General features: G+C 43.1%; 1 protein-coding gene across 6 annotated transcripts in view; it reads right to left on the reverse strand.

Annotated features, from left to right (window-relative positions):
* Positions 1-24,507, reverse strand: part of LOC117966620 (protein turtle homolog B-like) — a 91,807-nt gene that overhangs the window by 18,735 nt on the left and 48,565 nt on the right. For 4 of the 6 annotated variants that reach the window (XM_059009645.1, XM_059009643.1, XM_059009647.1 and 1 more), the window contains exons 5-14: positions 20,987-21,104; positions 18,611-18,752; positions 16,619-16,764; positions 13,905-14,047; positions 13,589-13,729; positions 12,545-12,661; positions 11,695-11,845; positions 8,825-8,948; positions 1,187-1,362; positions 623-849 (exon numbers count right to left, since the gene is read on the reverse strand). In XM_059009645.1, the coding sequence (XP_058865628.1) occupies positions 623-849; positions 1,187-1,362; positions 8,825-8,948; positions 11,695-11,845; positions 12,545-12,661; positions 13,589-13,729; positions 13,905-14,047; positions 16,619-16,764; positions 18,611-18,752; positions 20,987-21,104 (1,485 nt within the window). The remainder of the gene's footprint in view (positions 1-622; positions 850-1,186; positions 1,363-8,824; positions 8,949-11,694; positions 11,846-12,544; positions 12,662-13,588; positions 13,730-13,904; positions 14,048-16,618; positions 16,765-18,610; positions 18,753-20,986; positions 21,105-24,507) is intronic. The other 2 variants (XM_059009646.1, XM_059009644.1) reach the window with 1 other exon arrangement.

Genomic DNA, 24,507 nt, shown 5'->3' on the forward strand with positions numbered 1-24,507 from the left:
TTTCAACCCAGACCGAAATAATATGATCTGGGGTGATTTGTTTGTATCATTCCGAGCGTGCTTAACTGTAATTACTGTTGACCTTCAGCAAGCTGTTTTCCCCTCCTCCCACATGACTACTGGCTCTATTGAAACAATTACCTTTTTTTTCCATACCAACCCTGTTATTCACTGGATCATACATTATACTTTCAAGGCAGTGCAAGGTTCTCTTCATAATTACTGTGTTTGGTGACTGCATACTGAACGGGTCACCAGAGGACCAACAGGCTGGTTCTGTGCTACACAAATCCCTAACTTTATATGGAAGTCCCAGAACAGCTTACGAATGACACCGAAATGGAGGTCCAGAGAGGCTACAAGAGTCATTACACTGGACATATAAACACAGCGGTTCCCAAACTAGGGGTCCGGGACCCCTGCTGGGGGCCGCAGCGCATAGAGAAATATTTAACACAATGGAGTTACATTCAGAGTTCTATTCTATGCCAAAAGATCCAGGCTCCATTTGCAGAGTATACAGGTAGGACTTTATAGCGCTCAGCTCTATCGTACAGGGTTCATTTATTTCACTATAGTTAGCCCTATATCTAATGTGAAATGAATAGAGAGCTGCCTTTACCTGGACTAGGTCTCTCGCTAACAGTTCTGTCTCTCCTGCTGGGATGGAGTCATCCAGGATGTCCCACCTCTCTCCTAGGCGGAACTCCATGATGAAACGCGCGATCGGAGAGCTGTGATTGGCCGGAGGGAGCCATGACAACAGGACTCCTTGCTGCGTCCGATTGGCTGTTAGGCACCTTGGTGGTGAAAGCAGCACCAGGGGTTCAGGGGTAACAATAGGGAATACTAAGAAAAAAAAAAAAAGAAAAAGTATTTCTGTGTACAAGAGTTACAGGGTTCTACTGTACAAAGAAAACTCCAGGAAACCAGGCTCCCTTAGCCCATATATAACATTTGTACGTATGACTTTCACTACTGTGTAAGGCAAAAGGATTTTATACAATCATTGTTGTTTAAGACTATCAATTCCAATTCCAATTCCAAGTCCTTAAAAAGGAATTGGAATTAGGAATCAATTTTAAAAAGGAATTGGAAAACAGGTATTTATCCCAGCCCTGAGCATTACTGACAAAATGCTGTGTGGGTGGAAGATGGGAGTAATCGGATTTCCCCCCCAACCTACCTCGTGTGTTCACAGTGACGACCTCGCTGAAGGGCCCTGTGCCCAGTTTATTTTGAGCTAGAACACTGAACTGGTACGCCGTCTCCGGTTCCAGACCCTCCACCAGCAGCCAGCTCATACTGCCAGGCACGGGGAGGGAGAGCCAGTCATGGGGCCCGAACTGAGCCCTCTTCACCCTGCGCAGAAGAGAGGCGAGCACACAATCACAGGAGACCTGATCACCACTTCATCCAGAGCCGGGCCACGTGGTTACAAAACACAGACCTCTCTCCTGCAGTGCTTCTCAACTGTACAGTTTAAAAGGGGGTTCTTTATAACTGAAACCCCTTTTTTTATAAAAGCAGTGTCTCTATATATAGCGTTGAGCAGAACGACTATAAAAAAATACAGAATCAGTCCTCACTGGCTTTTTATGTGCAAGGAGATTTAATATAGGTCCAGTTAAAACAAAAAACGTGGTTGAGTCTCTAGCCACTGTCATTGAGAAGCACTGCTCTACAGTACTGCAGAAACTACACTGCCGTGCGCAAGGGCTGAACTGCACACCTAGGCGCCTGAAGTCCCTATGGATTCAGTAGTCGACTTGTCGTGTTGACCTGTAGATAGTGTTTTTTATTTCAAATCCCTCAAGTTAGCTCCACCTCCTGTCTTTTATAAATCACACCCTTGAGTTCCTCACCCCAGGGGTAGTCCTGCCTGTAGCTCCTTCTAGACTGTATTGGGGCAGAACTCGGGTCAGTGATACAACGCTGTTTCCTTCAACTACAAACTTACATAACAGCTGCTGTATTATTTTCTGCAATACTGCAGTACAGTGTAGATTTTGCAGATGGTGTTAACTCTTTCTTGTGCTGCTGTAGGTTCGTAATGAATTCATTATGTTAGACAGCATTTGGTTTTCTAAACTGGAATAACGTGGGTATATGACAGTACCCAAGCAATAGCTTCTCCACCACAGCTGAGGAGCATTCATTGAAACTGCGGTTTTAGGTTGCCTGGCAATCAGCTGTGCTGGAGGAGGAAGCAGGACTTGGAAATACCAAGATAAATCTTAACAAGATCAATCTGAACGCAACTAGTTTTCAAATCAATAATAAAACTGCTCTCTGACGTTGTGTTGTAATAGAAAGAAATGCCCTCTATGAGCTATAAGTTACAGCTCTTAGTTGTCATTGAAGTGTCCTTTTTGAATGATTTAATTGGCACCTGGGGTATTAAGATCTTTCACTGTTTAGATCAGATGAATACACCTCATAGACTTGTGTGCCTTTTGTACAGTAAGATTACATTAATAGGATTGCAAATCATCTAAAACTTAAATCAGTGTCATTTCTGTCTGCAAAAGTGGTGTTTTAGTTGGGATGTGCAAAGACGCACAGAGACATTATCCAACAGCCTTCTGGATAGATGCCAGTCGTTGAATCCAGCAGGTTAAGAGTTAACACCACCTAACACCTGAGAGCACTCACTTCATGTTTGCAATGCATTTTGTTGCAGCTGTGCTTTTACAGCGAGTGCAGTTAGCAAGGCTTTTTTTATGAGTGACATTCCTTTGCATTCCGTGTCGATGATGTGCAAGGCATGCCAGAGTGAGTACAGCATGTCGTGCGTGGTGATATGACAATTTGTTATCTGATGTCTGGTAATGCAGCACCCTCCCAGGATCCCAGCAAGAATTAAAATGGAATTAAAATCACCGGGGGGCTGGAAAAACAAAGAAGCACACAATTTATTTTGTGTGTCAATTGGCTATCCCTCGCATGCCTGGTTAATTTGCAATGCAATGTGATGTGTAAAAGCTGCATCTCCCTGTTGCAAGTCAGTTTTAGGTTCAGGCGCGACAACAAATCTGGTAGTAGGCTCTCGATTGGCTGGTTTTGCCATATCCAAGACTGCACAAAAGTACTCACGTTTCAGGAAGCTGCAACTGGTGGCCCTACACCCTAATGACAGTGGTATGGCAGGTGCTTTTAGTTTTTTGTTCAGCCCCTGTATATGCAAATACTGTAAACACAAACATGTATGCAGTATACACAGAGTACTGTACATTTACACATACAGCACATGTACGTACACTGCAGCGGTATACCAAATACAAACTTGCTAACTATGTCTTACATCATTTTCTTTACATCACTGTTCATTAGAATGTATGGGGCTACCCCCAGTCCTTAATGTATTTTTTTTTTTTTTTTTTAAAGAGGAAAAAACTCTTTTACAAAAGTTCTGTAGCATTTATGTAGAATTATCTCTTAAAAAAAAAAAAAATTTTTAAATCAAGCAAATTTTGGAGTAAATGCGCCTCTCAGTCCTCACACTACTTTAAATGGATGTTAGATTTTTCGTTGATAAATCAAACCCTAACCAGAATCTAGAATGCGTGCACCAAAAACCTGCCATGCATATAAGAAAAATACCAACATCCATTTAAATAACAGAGACTGAGCGGGATACCCGTCCATGAAAGACTGCCAGACGAAATCCACTCTTTATAGACACGCTGAAACTTGAATTCATCGTAAATATGTTGCAAAAGAACGTCCAAACAGCAAAGAAGCTCCCTCGCACACTGTCAGTCCTTCTCCTTATTTAAAGGGATCTTCACTGTTTTGTTGGTAAATCACATTTGAAAAAAAATTGTCTCTAAATCGATCTGTCCCAGTGCTGGAATTATCTCCCACACTAAACCCTTTTCTGCCTCACCTACTGTACCCATCGATGAAATTACACCATCAGTACTGAAAAAAGCACATTTTAAAGTTTAGGGTTCAAAGCCTAACCTACATTTACTCAAAACTGTCCTTCCTTCATAGTTAACCAAATCACCAACCTTTACCAAATGGTCTTCAATGGCAGTGCAATGGTCCTGCCCTACGGGTAACTGTATGAGAATAATTCATTGCTGTATCATGGTACCAAACACCACTGCGCAATATTAGTTCCAAATGTGTTACCATAGCTGGGAACACTGTGCTCTGCTAATTGTTCTGCTTGGGGAATGTATTCAACCAAACTGACAAGGGAAGTCACCAAGGAAGACAAGGACCTGAAGGTCAGCATCTTAAAACTGATTTTAAAAATCAATGCTGTACTTGGTAGTGCTAAAGAACACATCCACCACGCATGCTTCCATGCTTATTAACTCTGCCAACAACGGACAAGAATAGCGGCTTATAAATTAGGAGCAATTACTGGAAGTGAATGAGTTTGGGAGTAAGAGAATATAGTTAGGATTTCATATAAATGAATGTGGGATGCATGGCTTCCACCCACGGAGGATCCCTATTATGTTTCTCCTTATTCACAGACACATAACCAGGGAGCTTTTTCATCTTATGAAAAGCACATTAAAAGGGCATTGGGGGAGACGGATGAAGACTATAATTTCTGTGAGCATGATTCTCATGTTGAATGTAGGCGATTTGACAGGGTTGTTATTAAGTGTGACATGAACTAAGGAAACTGGGAGCATTATAATCACTGGTGTTGCTTTCCAGAGGTGCCATTTCTGTGTGTGTCACAACCAGCGATCACCTTGACAACCTCACTCCCCACACAGAGATGCAGCACTGAAGAGGCTGATGGGGGCCGATTCTACCTTTTGTTTTCTCGTTTTGACTTTTTATCTGAAGCAGATGAAGTGCTGCCTCGTCCAGCCCCACAGAGGGCTCGTATCATCCAGGGAGAATGAGAATAAACCGAAACAGAAGGGGGATTTGTTGCGCACGCTCCACTAAAGGACCTTGAAATTAGAGCGCTAGTTCGTCTTAATCCACCAGCGATGGACTCTCTTTGAATACAGACGATGTCCTCTGCAGCCAGTGAGACTCTCAAAGTCATTACGTGAGCTGCCTTCTCAATCAATGCTCCACCAGCCACTGCCGCTGCCTGCCCTTCGAATTAGGTTTACAGCGTGCAAGGTTACTGTCACCTTTCCAACCAGGCCTGAACACACACCATTGCGAGCAGGGAGAAGGACACACAGGCAAGAACAAAGGGAACAAGCTGTTCATGAGCAAACGATTAGGAGAACAAGGGTTAGATATCATTGCTGAGGGTCTGCCTTGAGGTTAGAGCTAAATGGACGCAGTGCGGACCAGGGGCTAAAGCTGAGACTGGATGACAATATAGCCTATTGGTGGGATCTGTGAGGCTGTGACTCTAGTAGCTGGAGGACTTGGGGGGCAGTATGGCTTAGTGTTTAGAGATGAGGGACTGGTAAGTGGAGTAGAGGGACAGGGAGGCAGTGTGGTCCAGTATAAAGAACTGTCAGCATTGTTTTCTTAAAGCCAGCCAAACCAGCGAACAGCATGGCTGGGTAGTAGGAAAGACAACAAAGTACAGCACACAAACTTGACTGGTTTTAATCACCGACAGAGTGATCAGGGTTGATCTACCGCACAGGGCTTGAAAATCTACCTCCTGCTGCCACAGACAATGCACAAGCAGTAGATCCTCAGTCAGACAGAGGGCAGGGTGCCAGCAGACTGGCACGCTTCAGTTTCAGTCACTAGAACAAGCTCTAGACGGGCACTGAAGCGAGGCTGTTGTTTCTAATCTGAAACAAGTTCTTTAAGAGGCAAATCCCTGGCAATACTGCTAAACCCCCACATAATCCTCTGAGCAAGCATCAAGTCAAACACATCCTTTAACTAAGGGATATGCTTGTAGCGTATGCAGATTGTATTTGTAAGAAATAAAGTACGGATACATTGTCAGACATTGTTGGACTTGAATGGCTATGGTGAATTGTGGCGAAAGAAGGCACTATAGCTAACTCAGCTTTGAAAAAAAAAAAAAAAATCCTTTAGCAGCTCTTCAAATAACTGTAAAACACCTTGAAAAAACACAGGGCCATTTATTATTAAAACCCGAGTTGGATTTCTGGGCCACACTGCTAGACTGCTGTTAAAAGACTTCAGGAATCGGTCATTACTCACTGCTCGGTCCTAACGGCCCTCTTATTCAGACACAGCTAGCGCAAATGGCAGAAGTGCAAAACAGGGGAAGTGTCTGTTCGCTTGCTGTCCTAATAGTGTGCTTTGAAAAATCGTCAGACGCGTTCTGTAAAGTATTATCAGAACAACATTCAAGGCAAAGAAGTTTCGCTCTCCGCTTTGGTTCACTGGTTGAGAGAATCTTAACGAGCTCATTTAGAACCCCCTATAGCTGCAAGAAGCAGAAGGACTGACGGTAACCATGGGAGGGTTATGAGAGAGGACGCGTGTGTCCTGGGAAATGTAAACTAACTGTACTGCCAAAGGTAGGAGAACATGCATACATGGCTTATTTATAGAACAAAGTGGTAGACAGATGCCAAATGGTTACACTGTAGTATAAAGCCTGATTGCTGGAAAGGTGTTAAGTGACTCTAAGGCCTTTTTTGGGCCATTCTATATACCAGTGAATTTTAAAGAGAACTGTAATTAGCGTCAAATATTTTATTTGCTTTTTCAGGTTCCCCTACTATTTCATGGATAACCATTCAGAGCGTAGCAGGGCTCTGTTTCTCAAAAAACATTATGCCGTTACTCAAAACTGATTACAAGAATGATTGCAAACACACACAGAACAGCAAGGGGAATTTATAAGCAATTCAAATGACGGCTGAGGCAATTTCACTTATAATCAGTTCAGGCTCAGTGGCAAAAAGCAGCCATCAGCAGCGACCCTCATCTGTGGTAATTATTCTGTGTGCATCGTCAGACTAAAAAAAAACCCAATGAAAACAAATACATAAATACAAGGACAAGGTTGATACAACAAACACAAGCTGATAACATGGGAAATGGAAAAGTATTTAAGCTATTGAACAGTTCACTCTATGTGCCCTTCAGAGGAAATATCCATTCAAAGTGCCTGTCCACAAGACAGTGTCTTTATATGAAGAGTGCAACCTGACAGCTTCACGTCCTACAATTACATACTCCAAGTGGCTCCTGTGAATAAAAGCTGCAGTTGCATTGAAGAGAGTATAAAACACAAGATGCAGAAACAAAAGCAGCCTCTAGCTTATTCTTATAATTCAATATAACTGCATTAATCTTCAAGATCGTTGCATTGGAACAGATTGTCAATACAGTACAGTGCATATTGCTCAACAGTCTAACAGATTTTCACTGCAGCTTAATTACAGTTTTTATTTTCCATACAACAACTTCTAAAACAGTCAAGCTTTGAAAATGGTAATTATTTAAAGCTTCAGAAAAGACCAGCTAGCAGTTCACCACCCTGCCTAACGATCTCATTTAGCTTCATTTAGTGAAGAGTCATTGTCTTGCATGGTACATAACTTGAACGCCTACTTGAAAAGCAGTCCCAGGATTTCTACAAACACCTAATCAATCCTGCTCACATGCATCACTTAAATGCAGAGCGAATTGGACAACTGCCCATCCTCAGTAAAAACTTTCTAATGTACTACACATCATGTTGTTTACTGGCGGAGATTATAGTTGGGCTCAAACATCTACTATTATTATAGCTAAAATTATTATTATTTTTTTTTTTTAAATAACCGCTAATCACATAATATTCTAATTGAACAAATCCATCCATTATCTGTAACCGCTTAATCCTATAGAGGGTCGCGGTGAGCTGGAGCCTAACCTGGCAGACACAGGACTACACCCAGTCCATCGCAGGGCAAGACACAGGACTACACCCAGTCCATCGCAGGGCAACTAAGGGGCAATTTAGAGAGGCCAATCCACCTAGCCAGCATGTCTTTGGACTGTGGGAAGAAACTGGAGTACCCGGAGAAAACCCACGCGAACATGGGCAGAGCATGCAAACTCCACACAGACAGACCCCTGAGGCCGGAATCGAACCCAGGACCCTGGAGCCGTGAGGCAGCAGCGCTAACCACCGCGCCAGCATGCCACCCTTTGTAATTGCACAAATATTTGATGAATTTGTCGTTAATTAATTATCCAAATCCCTTACCCACCCCACATTTTTTTACATACTGTAAAATCGTGCAAGTAGGCAACGCTTATAAGAAGATAATTACGCTGACACTTGGAAAAAAAAGAACATATTGCTTATGTGGATTTATAATATCATTTCCTAAACCTCTATTTTAACAGCCCTGGATATGCAGTGGGCACATGTTCTTGTTTTTCTTATAGGTGCACGTTACTATCTGAGCCATTATACTGTTGTTGTCTGTCCAGCACAACTATGAAATGTACTCAAGCAAATAAAATGGAGAACTAGTTCTGGTAGTCTTAGCCCAGTACCTGGTTGTGCCTACTGTGAGTATAAATCTAATAGATGAAGCACTGCCAAGATAGAGCTAAGAGTGTGAAAGGGAAGGAGAGAGAGGGAGAGGCTGAGCTATTGTACGGCTGTGTTTCATCTCCCCCAAAACAGAACTGCCATCAGGGTAGTGGGAACAACTCCTATTGTGATTGCATTAGAGTCACTTATTAATGACACTAGAGTAAATTGCCTTGTGTTTCGGTTATTCCTCACGCAATTGGTCTATAAACAATACACTAGACCACGGTACTACAGTATTATAAAAAAAAACATCCCTCCCTACCCCCTCCCCATGATGCAGCCTTACAGAAGCAGGATAGAGTTGGTTAGTCATTAGGAAAGAAGCAGAAAGCAAAGCATGCTGGGATGACTCACACAGGGCCGTACCAGACTGAGAATGTCTGCTCGAATCCGCCGTCGTAGCCGGGGTCCCAGGACACGTTGGCAGAGCTAGTCGAGGCCGACACACGCACATGGGCTGGGGCGTGAGGGCTTGTGCCTGGAAAACCATCAAAAACAGCGTCATTAGAAAACGAGCAAAGTCTGAGAAGCAGCCATTAACTACTGTGCCAAGGCCTGGGTTAAATCAATAGCAAGGCGGTGCCTATATAAACTAAAGAATGAGCCAGATAGGAGCTATTGTGAACACGTACATACGCTGCCTCCCTGCAAATGGGATGAGCTGCCAAGGTGTGAGAGAGCAGTGTATTCTGACAAACAATTAGTGGAATGTAGTTAATCTGTCAATAAGTCATTTGATCTGACGCACTTTGACCCCCCCCCACACACACAGGTGACTTCACTGCCCTGGGAAGGTTGTTCGGAGCCGGTGTTGTGTGAGGTGGGAGGACAGACAAGCTTTGCTCAAGCATGAAATTAAAATGAAAACCCTTCCGCGTCCTTTTCCATGTTTCCTCCACACTTCGGATCTTCACACCCCTCCTCCATTCCCTCAGCAAGACATTTAAAAGATTAACTAACACTGAGACCACGGTTACCAGCAAAAACCGTGACGCATGGGTCTCTGGTTTCATTCTATCAACGGGTTACAAAAACCTACTCCTGCTTCGTATCAGCACTAAGCTATAAGCGTGATAATGGGGAAAGTAACGGCTGGGTGTGGCTAAGCTTCAGTCCAACCTGACTGTAAATGAAAATGACTGTTCTAGGCATCCTTGCATGACTGCTATCATGGTAAGTCGATCGGTGTTTGTCTAGTGCCCAGTTTTCAATGAAATGTTTTCAACCTGAATTCATATTACAGTATGCGTCACAGTATTAGGGTAGCGTATAGCAAATATAAAACTGGTCTGATTTATTTTTATTGATGTTTCACTTTACATGGAGAATTACAGTGTGGTTTATATCTGAGCACGCTTAGATAAAACTGATCGCTAAAGAAATGAGGTTTTTATAAAAAGGAATAATTATTTTTACAATGTACAACGGATCTTTAAAACAAAGCTTTAAAACTGAATATGATTTATCATCAGGCTCGTAATAATTAAGCATGAGATCTCTCCAAACCAAATTACATGCTATTAGATTAAGTGATCATTTAAATACAATGAGTTTCCATAACAACATGCTGTGACTGGGTATCACTGCAATCTTCTGTAGTTAATGAAAAGGACCCCTTTGCTTCAGATGTGTAATTGCAATATGAACTCACTATTGTCACATTGTTACACAGACCTGAAGAGAGTTTCTGTGAGCAGACATTCTCTTCAAGTAGTATAATGGGGTTGCACAGATGAAGGGGCAAGCTGAAACAGTTGTCTACTTAACTACGGAGCTTGACTTTAAAATGCAATCTTTCTGTGTGCCATCGGGATGGACATGGAAGTGAACGGAGTCCTGTCCTGTTCGTATTCATCAGCAGCAGATCAAGATTGAATGATTGGGACTCTTGACAGCCCCAGTGAGAATTTGAGCTAGAAGAACTCGATCACTCCAACTCCCATTTTTGGAGGAAGTTACCTGTGCATACAACAGGGGTTTGTAAACGTACTGCAGAAAATAAACTGTAGGAAGATGAGAGAGCTGTGAATAAATTCTATTATCAGGGACATATTGGATGCAGGTTTATCCATTTGTAAACGGCTATTTGGACTGGCAGACTCGAACTGGTGCAGAGTCCTTGCTTTCAGTGGCCAAACTGAACTTGGATTTAATTGCCTGCATAGTTTTAAAAGCCACCAAAAGGTCATTATCAAATGTCATCATTAAAGCTGATCTGCCTGCCATTGGCCCATCACGTCATGCGTCAAGTTAGTGAAAAATCAGACAATTTAATGACCCGTGAGGCTGCTGGGAGACGGGCTTAATGAGTCACTGATGGTGACGGTATGTTTATCTCACAAGGTGCCGGGGGTCAACAGTTTTCAGAGAGGAAAATCTTTAAATAGAATCGAGCATGATAGCTGAATGCATTACTGTTACTCACCTGAGAATAAAAATGCACATATGTAACAGGGAGAAGGCTGTGCGCTAACAGTTCTTTCACTCACTCCCCCAGCCAGGCTGATTCCACAAGCAGTGAAAGAGCTTTTAATCTCATCTCACTCCTGGGGTCAGAACCTGTGACGGCAGCGGGGTCGACAGATGCTGATGCAGTGGTTAGGACTTCCAATGAAGCAAGCAAATATTCAAGACACATCACAAAGCAAGAACACTTTCTGGGGCAACTGACTTCTAGCTACTCTTCCTATTCGTGAGATATTATGACAGCAAGCAGATAACTCTAGGAGGTGACAAATCGGTGCACCTCCCAATTACAGTGAGGAGAGATCTTGACAGCACTACTGAACACATCCCATTACAGCAAGGTGACCACTGGATCACGGAGACCACCAGCTAATATCAGTGGGCTGATAAATCTGGATAGCAAACCAATTTCAGAAGAACTGGAACTTTAACAACAGAGACTGCTCAGCGAACACAGCCCAGTGTCAGTACACAGAGAGCAACCATTGTACCCAAGCCTTATCTTATCAAATGGGAGGCAGGAATACATTTCGAGAGACTACAGTGCTGTGACTTCTGCAGGAATAAATAGCTGCTCTGCCAGATGACACAGAGAAGGATGTACATTGGCTCCAGCTACGCATCTCTTAGTTAAAGTTGGAGAAAGATAGATAAGCCCTTTCATTGTGACTGCATTTTTTTTTTCAACAGGTGCAAAGACAAAGACAAGGTTCCACTGTCCAAGCCATTTAAAAGAGGATCGTAAACGCAGCCCGTACCGATTACTAGAAGATGAGTGCTGGCAGTGATGCTTGTGACGACGTTGGTGGCGACACACTCCCATTCCCCATGATCCTCTTTGCTGAGGGATTTGAACTGTAAGCTGCCACTCGGAAGGACATTGTGCTTGCTTCTGCTGGGCTTCCCTACCTTTACAAGAGACAACATGGGTGAGCAGGGCACTGTGTGCTGACATTGCATCTCTCATGGGTCACATTGCATTGCCCTTCGGGGTTGGGATCAACTCCTGGTTTTCAATTTCAATTTCAATTCCCATTCCCTTTTAATCAATTCCAACACATCAGTGATCACAATCGCAATTAGCAGTGTTCTGTTAAAACGAGCTTCCCGCAGTGGCAACAAATAATTACATTGAAGTCACTGTTAGTCAATTAAATTGGCTTCAAATGAAAGCAGTTAAGCAAAAACGATTCTTATGTCTCTAAAATATAAATGAGAATTGATTTTCAAAAGGAATTGGAAGTGGAATTGGAATTAAAAAAACAGGAATTGACCCCAACCCTGCTGCTCTTAAGAAAGTATACTGTGTTAAACATAATATATAGTGAATGCATGTGTAGCAAACTTCAAAATCTACCATGGGTACCATCATTAATTCAAATCTGAAAGCAGGTCGTTTAAATTCATTTCAGTAAGCCGTTATGCATATATTGCCCAGCAGGTGGCGTCAGCGTGTATCCTTATGCAAAGGAGATTTGGTCATGAGTTTACAGCACAGATCACATCTAAATTTGAAATTATCATTTGCAAAGTTTCCTCTCCTACCTGTCTTCAAATATTATGGGTAGCCTAGATGCTTCATGGATCAGCAAAACTCTTATCCCTTACCTTCCTCCAAGCGATAGCTGGAAATGGATCTCCGGCAGAAGCACAGGGGATCACCAGCTCTCTCCCAGACTCCTGCCTGTATTCCCAGCCCGGTAGCACCGTGAAGTAAGGGGGATCCTGCAAGCAGAAGGAACACGGACAGGCAAGTCTAGTTTAGCACCAAGAGACCCGGTTATAATTAGGAACGGATCCTGAAATTATACTGGAGCGTACCGATTCAGCAATTTTGATACATTTATTCTCTGCCATCCAAACAATATTGCCCGTTCGAGTCACACCATCAGAACTTAATTCATGCAGCTCACGTTACGAGATATAAAGCAGAGCATCCTATGCAATTACTGCTATCTCTAAAGACCAGTCTTCATTTTATTCACTGCTGTACATTATCTCCCTCATTTTTGCTGCTCGCTATTATTATTTCTTCCTTTGTTACTCGATCCGACCACATTGTACAAACACAAAGTTTGCCCCCGTCTCTCTGTCACACCACCGCTGGGGGGGTAACAACGACAGCTCTGAGAAGGAGACACTCTTCTAATTGATTTCCAGTGACTGGTTATTGCTAAGTCATTGAGCTCTAACGCAGAGGAAAGGACTTTCTGACCAGATCAGAGACCTGGGAGAGAGAAGCAGTCATTGCAATGGTAGCTGCCTTCGTATCGTTGAGTGGACCATGGTGTGGAAGCAATGGATTCAAGCCCCTCGCTGTGCAGCTTAACAGCCCCTCTAGTGCCGATTGTATTTGCCCTGGTTTGAAAAGCTGCTTGGGAAGTAAGTTAATTACCTTTTTTTAAATGAGTTTTGTATTGGGGAACTGTGATTTCGCAGCGCTACTACTGCAGCTGAATAATTCTTTCTAATTTAAGCGAGTCATGCAAAAACCCTGTGTCTTGACTCCTAATGAAAAATAATTGTTTGTACCAGCGTGGGCTGCGATATCCTGGTCAGAATTCTGGGCTTGATAGACTACACCATGCCTTGACCAAGTCTACCACTACACTTACAAAGAGATATTTAGTCAAGGCAAAAAGCAGACACTACCTTTAGCACCAGGCGGGCAGGGGGGGACTGTCCCATAGTACCCAGGGTGTTGTAAGGCACACAGGTGTAAGTGCCGAGAGAATCTTCAGTCACCTCCTCCACTCGGATCGTCCCATCTTCCAGCTGGCTCCAGCCACGGTACTGGAGGGGCAGAAAGGTGAAGGTTATTTTTTACTGGAGAAGCAGAAGCAGGTGGTCGCAGACTAGAGACACTAAATGCTGTATTTGTAATTTCGTCAAAATGTTTCTAGTTTGAAACTGCAGCAAGGATCTTCGAGGAAGAAAACGATGTTCATAACAGACGAGCCACACTTGCCTTCTCGATTCTCAGCGGACGCCCGTCTTTGTTCCACTTGACCGATGTCACTGGTGGGTTGGCGTCTGCTGGGCAGCGGATGAATCCAGGCATTGCGATGGGGACGTAGATGATGGGTGGCATATTCACAACCCGGGCAGGATCTGGGCAGGACAAATCAAAAGAGAGACAGGGTTAGGGGTCCGCAGCGAGAACCAGCCTTAGGTTTAGAACGACCTTGACAAGTGCTGCAAATTGCAATAGACAAGCATACTTGTAGGAAATTCCAGCTTACATCAGTGTACACTTGTACAAGCACATCATTCTTTTAAGAATTAGCATAATGACGGTTTCTGGGGAAATAGTGATTAAAGGAAAAGTATATTATCTGACTACACCCTTAATAACACAATACAGTTTAAAATCCCTTTAAAGGATTCATAGCACAAAATACCGGACAAATGGTACATAATTATCTTCCCCATGAAGAATGCAGGCCTAATTAGGTACATTTGCTTGGATTAATAAGTATGTTTTTTATATGCATCTGCTGATTGAAGAATGATTTAATGGAACAGGAAGTTAATTAAAAAGAAAAGCATTATATTTGCATAATCTTAAATTTGGAAGCATCTGGCACCACTTCAATAAGCAGTAATGTTATTTATCATACTCGCTAGCCTGTGGTTCTACATACTGTATGAGCTATTAAAATGATCATATCTTAAAATAAATTCCAATGCAATAACTCATCCTTCATATCTCCCAAAGCAGATGGGAGGACGCGGACCTGCATAAGCTACTGAAATAGAAGGCTCAATTTCCCAACGATTTCTGACAACGTCACAACAATCTTAATGATCTTCCCCTTTTCTTTTTAAATTAATGATTTTAGTTCCACGTTCAATGAAGTTATTAATATCGGCACCCTAATCCTCAAACAGCTGCTTCCTCTTTCACATGGTCATTAAAAGTATTTAGTGAATATAATACAAGGTTAAATAACATCCACACTACCTCAATAATGTGCAACCAACGCGCATTGAAACCACGTGATTGCCATCCACTTAATTCATAACCAGGTGATAATTGTGCCTTGTCCACTAGATGTGCCACTGTATCGATCTCAAAAAACAGACCCCTGTCTCTTTACCGGACACAACAATTCCAACTGAATGACTCACCTTACAGAAAACACTGTTCATGGGTAAAAGGACAAAGTCGTTAACATGCAGCTTGGCAGCAGACGAAACACGCTGTAGCTTGGGAACAGTTGGCAGACAGGCAGCCGTGCTTGTTCCAAACTGTCGCCCCCTTTTACGGAGGATTGGAAAGAGATTGAAGCGTATGTATCTGCGTGCGATTCATTTTAAACCCGGCTGTCCAGAACAATACATGCTAGTGGGTGGAATCACAGCAGACCCCTCCATCTCACCACTAGAACCTGAGACAGCAAACTAACAGCTGGTATTTAGGGGATAAGGAGCCGTGCACTGGAGGCAGATACACCCCATGTTTCAGGTACTACATTCTTGCATACTGTTATCACCAGCTTACTTGTATTAGAGTTGTGTGCTGATCTTGAATACTTATCTACATTTAATAGCCATTAAAATCTTTCGTGTAGCCAAGCTTTGTGTATTACATGAACCAGGACCTGGTTTACACAAGGTGGTAGTGACATGTCTATCATTTCTGTTTCAGGATCATATTAAAACACCACTGTACATCCTCTCAGCTGGCATGCCAGCACTCCAGGGGTTCTGAGGAGCGTGCAGCAGCAAACGCGGTAAACAGAGCGAGTCTTTCGGGGCACTCCGGCTCAAAGGGCCGAGTCTGGACGGCTGCCAAGCCTGGCTCTCCTCTCTGACTCTGACGGTGCTGCTAATGTCTGAGCTCCTGCTGAACAGAATATTGAAATCGCACTCTCTGAGCCAGACTGCCTGTCGCAGCCATTACTTCTAGAGCCACAGCCGCTGCTAATAAGCTTTACTTATACACAACGCTTCCGTCTGATGATGGAATTACTGGACTGGTTTTTCTTTGGGGAATGAGATCGCGCTTGCTGGTGTTTTTTAGTAAATGAGTGCGCCTCTTTTCCTCCTCTTGCTGAATTAGGACATCGCGTCTCCCTGAGAGGGGAACGGGATGCTCCTGCTGACGTCTTCCTCTTGTTTAACTGGAGGGCCGCTTCCCTAAGGTGTCCCTCGATTTGGGTTTTCGGAGAGAAAAAAAAAAAAAAAAAACAGCAGCAGCAGCAGCAGCCTCGCTTTGAATTCCTGTGCTGACTAGATGTGTTGCAGGCGCGCTACAGTGATCTCCACACACAGTTGGAAAGTCTTGTTATTTTGATCTAAGGGGGAAGGGGAGGGGTGCATACGCGAAAGTCCAGTTTAACTAGGACTGTCGTCCTCAACAGACAAGACATAAAGAAATACAATTTGTAATTAAATTAGACAACTGTTTCCACTAAAAAAAAAGTCATTTAAAACAAACTGAACACACTTTTTTTTTAGGATTACTGTATGTCTTTTTCAGAAAGCCTCAAAAGCACAGACGAGCACACTGTATGCTGTATAGTTTTGCTTTGGCTGTTTGGTTGTATTAAAGCGTATGAGGCTTATAACTTCTGCTCGCCTTGCTGGATGGACCTGATCATGTGTGTACAGCTTCGTAATGAAATAGGCACAGTTCCAGATTATTATCCCAAACCGTCCTGCCTGTCCGGTACTTACACTCTATTGTCAGGTGTGCAGATGCGGAGGGCGAGTGTCCCAGACTGTTGCTAGGAATGCAGGTGTATTTCCCAGCATCCTCTGGCTTCACCCGGAAGATGATGAGGGTCCCGTCAATCAGGATCCGCACTCTGAGCTTTAGGTCACTGGCGGAACAAGGAGAGAGGAAAGATTAACAAAACTACAATGAGGATGTTCATTCACACATGCGGTCTCTCCGTTAGTTAGGTATTCGCTTCTCCTAGCTAAACTGAGAATTCAAGTCCTATAGTACATATGTGCATGCGTCTCAATCTTAAACTGACATAACTTTGCTGCAAGGGTCATTCTAACATTCTCTGTTTGTTTCGCAAAAGATACGCAAAACTCCACTCTAATTTTCACTTTACTTTTTAATACAAAAAACAATTATAATAATTGACAGGGAATCTGTACTGTAAATGTATCCCTTGCATGCAAATTGTGAAACAGCAGTTTCGTGTTTGTGTAAAAGCTTGACACTAGAGGGCAGTAGGTAGCTTGACCAACTGAAGAAAATTCTTCAGTAAAAAAAATTGCTCATGAAAAAATATATTAAAAAAAGAACATTGAGCTGTTAAGTGATTGAACTCATTGGACAGCAGCTGGTTTTACAAAACAGGAAGCGAAGCAGCATGACTATTCTTAGTCATGGAAGCCATGTGCTTTATACATTTTGATTACCACAGCAGGCCTTCATGTTTCTATAGAGGAGCTTGCTTCACAGACCACCCCACCCCCCATTTCGATATGTTGTCAACTCCACACAGTGCAATAAAACCACAAGCTCTGTCTGTTAGATACGAAGCAGAGAAGAGGGTTGCAGGTAACATGCATGGCGTCTGCAGCGATCAATCACCCCCTGAAGGCAGCAGAGGTTCAACAGCTATCTCTGTGTAACAAAGCGGTTAACCAGCCTGTATGCTTTTCTACAGAGTCTACATGCCCTGCTCCCCATGAGGACCCACACAGAGTGAAGAGTTCCCATTCCACAGAGCCGCGGCAGCACGCATGAGAGGGTGCTTTGCGCCTCCAGGCTATATTTTTGATAATCAGCGGCAGTGAAGAGTGTGATGCGACAAGCGCGGTGTCACATGAGATTCATGTCAGGAGAAAGCAACCTGTCCTACACACGATACACACGAGCATGGATCTGTCCAGCAGGAGAATAAAACCAGCCAAACAGAGTGGCCTGGGTCACAGTTCTAAAACATGTTGGTTTGCTGTAACATTAGTGTCCACTAGGTGGATTAGGGGCACATAGTCCTGCATGGCTCAGCTGGTAGATATGGTTCCCTATCTCACTTCTAGAATGGCCATATAATTCCCATCTGAATTAGAGCCATCTAGTCTTGACACAGTTACCTTGTGGTCTTTTGGTTTAATAGCCACAGCTGTCCCATCTTGCATGGACACCACACTGCTTTGAAAGTCATGAAAGGTGTTTTTTTTCTTCTTCTAGGGAATTATAATTGAATAAGAAGAGCGGGGATTGCTGGCACGGTTTGCATGCATAGATGTATTTCATGTTTCCTTAAAGCTATTTAAAACTACAGCGGTTATCATGCATATTACAATGCAACAGGGTCATACCTTACAAGTGACATTATTTGCTTGGTTGCCTTGAACCAGTCTAGCAGTTATGATGCAGATTACCCATGTACTGTAAAAAGCTGGCTGGAGGAATTCTGTTCCATTGTATATGACATGCGATGTACGTGGGCTTTAATCTTATTTATGTTGAAGTGCTCAATCCGTTATGGAAATGCTGGAGAAGCCTGCCAGGAGCATTTATATATGTTCTATCAGGGGTCTTGGACTGGGATTTAGCACACAGTGCCCCTGGTGGCTAAATGTTAGAACCGCAGCAGGTCAAGTCTAATTTGCATCTCAAGCCTGTTCAGCATCTAGGTCCCTATTCTTATCTTAAGGGGGGGAAAAAAGCAAGACATTGCTTTGATGAAACAACTTTACTTCTTAAAGAAGACGTTATCTTCCTCCCAGAACCAGGTGTAGGTCAGGTTGCCGGGATACGCCTCTGCTTGACAGGTGAACAGTGCATCCTGGGATATGTTTACGGTTATGTTCTCAGGAGGCGACACGATAAATGGTGGTCCTGCGTGGAAAAATAAATGAAAACGGTTACTCTCTTACTCTGAATATATCACCCATACCTCTCAATAGTGCTAAATTTTGAAATACCAGAAGAAACTTAATAAATTCAATGACACACATTTTTGCTACCAATCTTTCTCAATGTCCACAATGTTAAATATATCTTTATATATTTGCTTTGCTTCGTTTTCTGTTTCACTCATCGCATCCCGGTGATGAATGCACCCCTGTCACTTCTATTTAAAATAACATGGCAAACCACGATAAACTACGGTAAATGCAGGGTCCAGACATAGGAACACATGGCTGCCAAATGACTGTGATACGCCTTACTAAACCATGTCACTAGTTTACAGGAAATGGCACACTGTGCCATTTTGGACAGATCAGTGAGCATTTGTTGACGCCCAGCTCACTAGAAAACAGTCGAAGCTGGTTCTTGGATACAAGTTTTTAAGACATCCAGTGCAAAGAGAAAGTCTACAGTTAATATAGAGGAGGGGGTGGCGAATTACATTGACAAAGACTCAGTAATAAGACATGATTGATAAACACTGATCTCACTGCTGTGTATTCACTGTTTTTAAATGGAAAGCTCAGTTAAGATCTACCTCCAGGCACTACATAAATCAATGGTGTGTTTAACAAGGTTTTTATCATCCCCATTGGCAGTGTGTTACAGATTTCTCTCTTTCTTTTGCAGTTTGACAGCATCATTGATGTGTGTTTTCACTGAACGTTATAATTCTGGGTTTATTACTGACAGTCTTCAGTTTAAAGAAAATACGAAGTGCTCATCCATTGCGACAGTAAGTTTCCATCTGAATACAGAAAGAAAACTCTTGTTTTAAAAATAAACAAACAGATTGCTAGTTAATGTGATTTACTTTTGGATGTGTTGGTTAAACCCATCTGTTACAAATATTGTATTCTTACAAATATTATAAATATTGGCTTCTTACTGTTTTTTGTATATAAATAAAATGGTTTGAACAGCAAGGAGATCCAAATTGTGTGATTTTAAGTTTTAAAATGATTTTCACATACATGGTAAGAACAGACCAAGTATATTGTATTACGTATGTTATCTAAAGGTAGATTCAAACCTGGGTCACTGGCTATGAAAAGCTATAGTGCCACTGTGCCACCTAGCCTCCAAACAGTATATCAATCCAGATAAATAATGAACAATCACTTACAAAAGCGATGTCATTAGAATGAGGCGGGTGTCCTCTCTCCAAGATGAACGTGCCCGTGTGTAAAATCCCCTTTGACAATTAGGTCGCTGCTAATTTCCCTTTCATGAGTCTACCTACGGGCTTATTCCCCATGCAGCGGCCCGCCATCATGGATTTTAATCAAGCCCTCGATCTTTCCCTGCCTTTGACTAATTGTGCATGAAACACCGGTTCAATATTTAATCTAAGAGAGTGAGTGCCCGCACATCCCCAGAGCCCCCAGACAAGGAAATGCAAAAAAGCAGCTCACGGCATGAGAGCGGAATTGCGTTGGCACTGCCTAACCATTTCTAACCCCAATGCAGCATGTTTTAAAAGGGTATGGACTGAAAATAATGTATTACAGTTCTTTATCAAGCGGAGAACCCTCACAGGATTGAAATAAGAAACTCCATGAACGTTTATACGAACATAAAAGAGAGTTTCCCAATGGGAGGAAGCCATTTGGCCCATGAGAGCTCGTCCGGTCCCTGGTAGAGCCGACTGACCTCAGAACGCTGTCATGCCGGGTCTAAAAGGATCCAAGTGTTTCTGCCATCAACAACAGGACCACTGTGTGAAGAAGCATCTCCTTCCCTCTGAGCTAAGTCTACCTCCTCTTCGTTTCCAGCTGTGCCCTCTGGTTTGCTTTACACAAGAAGTGAGCTGTGGGAAGCTGCCAGGTGGTCTGATTCTCTCTCTGATGTCACATACATTCATTTAATAAATAATACAGTGCTCTTATTCTAGTGCTGCTCTACAGAGTGAGCACACAGCCCACCAATGAGCTTCAAGCCTGTCCCGGGAGAAACCACCAAGACAGGGGACGAGGCAGTATTTCCGTCTGCATACCGACTTGCAGTTCTCAGGGCCCATTAGCAGTGATGATGATTTCTGTGATGTAGACACCTGTCCACCAGGGATGAGAGAATTAGAAGGACCCAAACGGCACTCTATATAGATTGGGATGTTCAGTAAAGCAGTGAGCCGGTACACATGAAATGTAAAGATGAATCACCTTGCACCAGCAGGCGTGTTGTGTGCACAGCCTCTCCCTGGACGCTGTAGGCTCGGCAGGTGTAGGCCCCTCTGTCCTCCCGGCTGATTGACAGGACTGTGAGACTCCCGTCACTCACCTAGAGGAGAAGGGGGGAGGGGGAGGAACCTTTAACCCTTTCAATCCTCAGTTATTTTTGTCGAGCATACAGGACCACATTATTTTTTTTACCTATATTTATACACTACCTCAGACTGGGACCGATGAGATTTCCGACAGCACGTCTTAACATACGGTGGGACCTTGGGGCCCCGCCAGGACTGAAAGGGTTAACTGACCCAGCATTGACAGTAGTGTTTTTCAAGAAAAACAATTCAAATGATAACAAAAGCTAATAAAAGCAAAAGCGCTGTATGTAACGCATTCATAAGCTCAGGGGGGGGGGGGGGGGGGGGGGGAACGAACAGGTATTTAGTGATAAATAATATATAACCTTTACTGAGGTGCACTTAGAAGACCTCTCAGAAGGTATTACTGGATAATCCTATTGAAGTCGTCTGTAGCAGAAACTGACATCTGGACTGTGTTATCAAAAGGCATGCTAAACAGTTAAACGCCGAATCAAATTTCCATACATACTGTGCCTGCATGCAGAATGAATAGAAGGCTATGGATGATTCCTCCAGTGTATTCACATAGTCTTATCAGGGCTAGTGCTGTGAGAAATATCAGTTAGTAACATTGTTTAAGCTGTTAGGCCTGCTTCAGACATATTCAATGACAAATCATAACAGTGATAATAACAGGAAGCCGCAGCGAGAGGGATCGGACACGTTGGCTCTCATATTTGTTTTTACCAGTGCAGCGTCGGCATAATTGTTAATATCGATCGTCTCTCTATTTCTTCTAGGTGTGAAATGTCTTTAAACAAAAGAGGAACAAATTCTGATCTAGCAGAAAACATCCTTATCGGCATAATACATGACACTGCCTGCGAAGCCTGACTCCTGTGACACCCTGTGCAGCAGAATGTATTTCATGACATTAATTCATATCTCAAGCAGTATTCTTTGCATCCCGTTAACACACATTGACAAACGGATGCACGCACAGCAATGTGCTCACACTTCTTTAGCATCGCATTAGCATGCTGTCCATGCAGGCGGTCAACATCTCAGATGTAATGTGTAAATCTGCATGCTGGAAATCTAAAAGCGACGTTCCGGTCAGTAAGCCCGGTGGGATCTACGTACTCTCATACCAGACCGTGCTTTAGGAGTGCACCCTGCAGCTAATACATAGCGCGCTGGCTGTTGTGTTGGAGGATACCAGATTCTGTAATACTGGTTTCTAACCCCATTGCTTCCCTTCTCATCCTTTGGTGCCAGATCTTGGGTACAGTCTGCTGGGATTGTGACTCAGATGGTTCCTGGTTGTATTTTGGTCTTAAGACTACTTTTTTTTTTTATCTGCTGTGATCGCTCCCGTCCCTTATTTATTACAAGGTCTGTAATTATCATCAACATGCCAGTGAACATCCCGGCCTGCCTTGATCCCAGTGGAACTTGAACTGCAGCTCCGATGACACTGGTTTACCCCCTTCAATTATTCACTTCTTAAGTGTCAAAAATAATCAAGTGCCTCGTTCTTCAATCTGCGCCTACAGCAATATGCATCCATTAACTTCCTTTTGATGCATGTTTTTCATATCTTGAATATTCTCTCTCTCTCTCTCTAACTTAAATACATCTCTGATGTTTAATTCACCTGCAGCAGAAAATGTGCACGTTATAGTTATTAAAAAAAACACTGAAGCAAGTGCCTGCTGGGTTGAACAAAAAATATCACAAACAACCCAGTGCTTTCAAAAGCAGTGGTCGGCATGCTGCTAAGGAATAGTTCTTCGGTACACAACAGCCCCATTGCCAGCAATCTTCAAAGATATTATTACCTACAGCACCCCCTGCTTCTCTGTTCTAGGCAGCATGATGAAAAACAGCCCTGTCTCTCCGACGCTTCTTCAGCACTTGTTTCCATGTTGGGTCTGTCACAGTGAGGCAGTACAACCAACATGATTAACAATCCCTGAGTTTCTCAGAATATCAGCAGCATGGTACTGCATGTACTTATAATATAATCCAGGGGGTAGGACCAAAAAACAAATACCTGCTATTTGGGGTGATATTACGTGGTATATCGTATCGAATAGAGGTATGCATCGCTTGTATTGCGATACAAAACCAAAAGCACAACATAGCTCATTGTAGATCACCATATGGTTCTTGAATGAAGAACGAGCGTGTTTTATAGTTGTCCCTCATTAAATGACCATTTGATCTTATTATGCATTGGACAAGTACACAATCAGGACAATCACATGTATCGTGACATATATTGTATCACAAACTGCATATCGTGACATGCATTGTATCGTGAGATTGGTGAATTGTTATACCCATTCCTGCTATAGCACGGTCTATGAGGTGCAAGTCAGGGGCAAAATGAGATAATTAACTACTTTGGGGTCTGCCTGGAGGTTCAATTGGTTCAATTAAGCAATTTAGAACAGGGCTGGAACAAGGCTATGAGTGGAAGGTCAACTTCAGACACCCATCATCCCATTTACAGAGATGTGCACTACATATCAGCTACATATCACTCCTGCTGAAGCGTGTTTTTGTTCATGTATACCATACAGAAACGAAGATGGGGAAGCTACTGTATTACCAGCTTTATCTCATGCATTTACTTTGGCTGTAGGCTTCACACAGTCAGAGAAGACCGCTAGAGAACGGTTAACCTCAATGTACTTGTGTTGTTTGCCCTCAGGACAATCTTATCATCTAGTACTTCCACGTGCCTGAGGCTACAAACCAGCCAGTCTTCTCCCACTCTCCCCCAACTCATTAAGCCTCTTCTTTTTTTTATCAGCGCTGTATGCAAACCCTTCTTAGCACAGGAGGCACGCCAAGGCATTGCATCTGCTGCTTCATACTGGAGGTGTACAAGACTCAGCTAAGCAGTACAGGTGCAGCTGTATACTGTACTGGAGCAGCTATTTATCCCAATCTACTGTAATACAATTTCACTGAGGTCCCTTCTACATGCACTAACAGAACAGACATTTCACAGATGATCAATTTCTAAAAAGTCATGAGACCTGACTTTTAATTGCACGTATTTCTCCCTTCGGTTTTCATTACCGCACACATTGCTGCGCTGCACACTGCGTCGGAAAACACCCTGCGTTTGCTGTTTTCCCGTCCTGCCGCTCCTGGGAATGTGCAAGTCAGAATCCGGGATCCTTCTGAATTATGCAGCAGTTAACGAACGTGTTGGAATGTGACCTATTGATTGCAGCCAGGCACACGCAGATCGCCGCGGGACCGTGAGCGACGCTCTCGAGCCCTTCTCTCTCGGATGTACTGGAGATGCATGTACTGCAGTCAGGAGACCTGTATGCTATAGATCCAAGGATCAATTTACTTATTAGAACGGAGTGGCACCATGGGGCCTGATGGATCTGTGCATTGTCAATGGGC

This window comes from Acipenser ruthenus, chromosome 39, assembly GCF_902713425.1.
Source record: "Acipenser ruthenus chromosome 39, fAciRut3.2 maternal haplotype, whole genome shotgun sequence".
NCBI classification, from domain to species: domain Eukaryota; kingdom Metazoa; phylum Chordata; class Actinopteri; order Acipenseriformes; family Acipenseridae; genus Acipenser; species Acipenser ruthenus.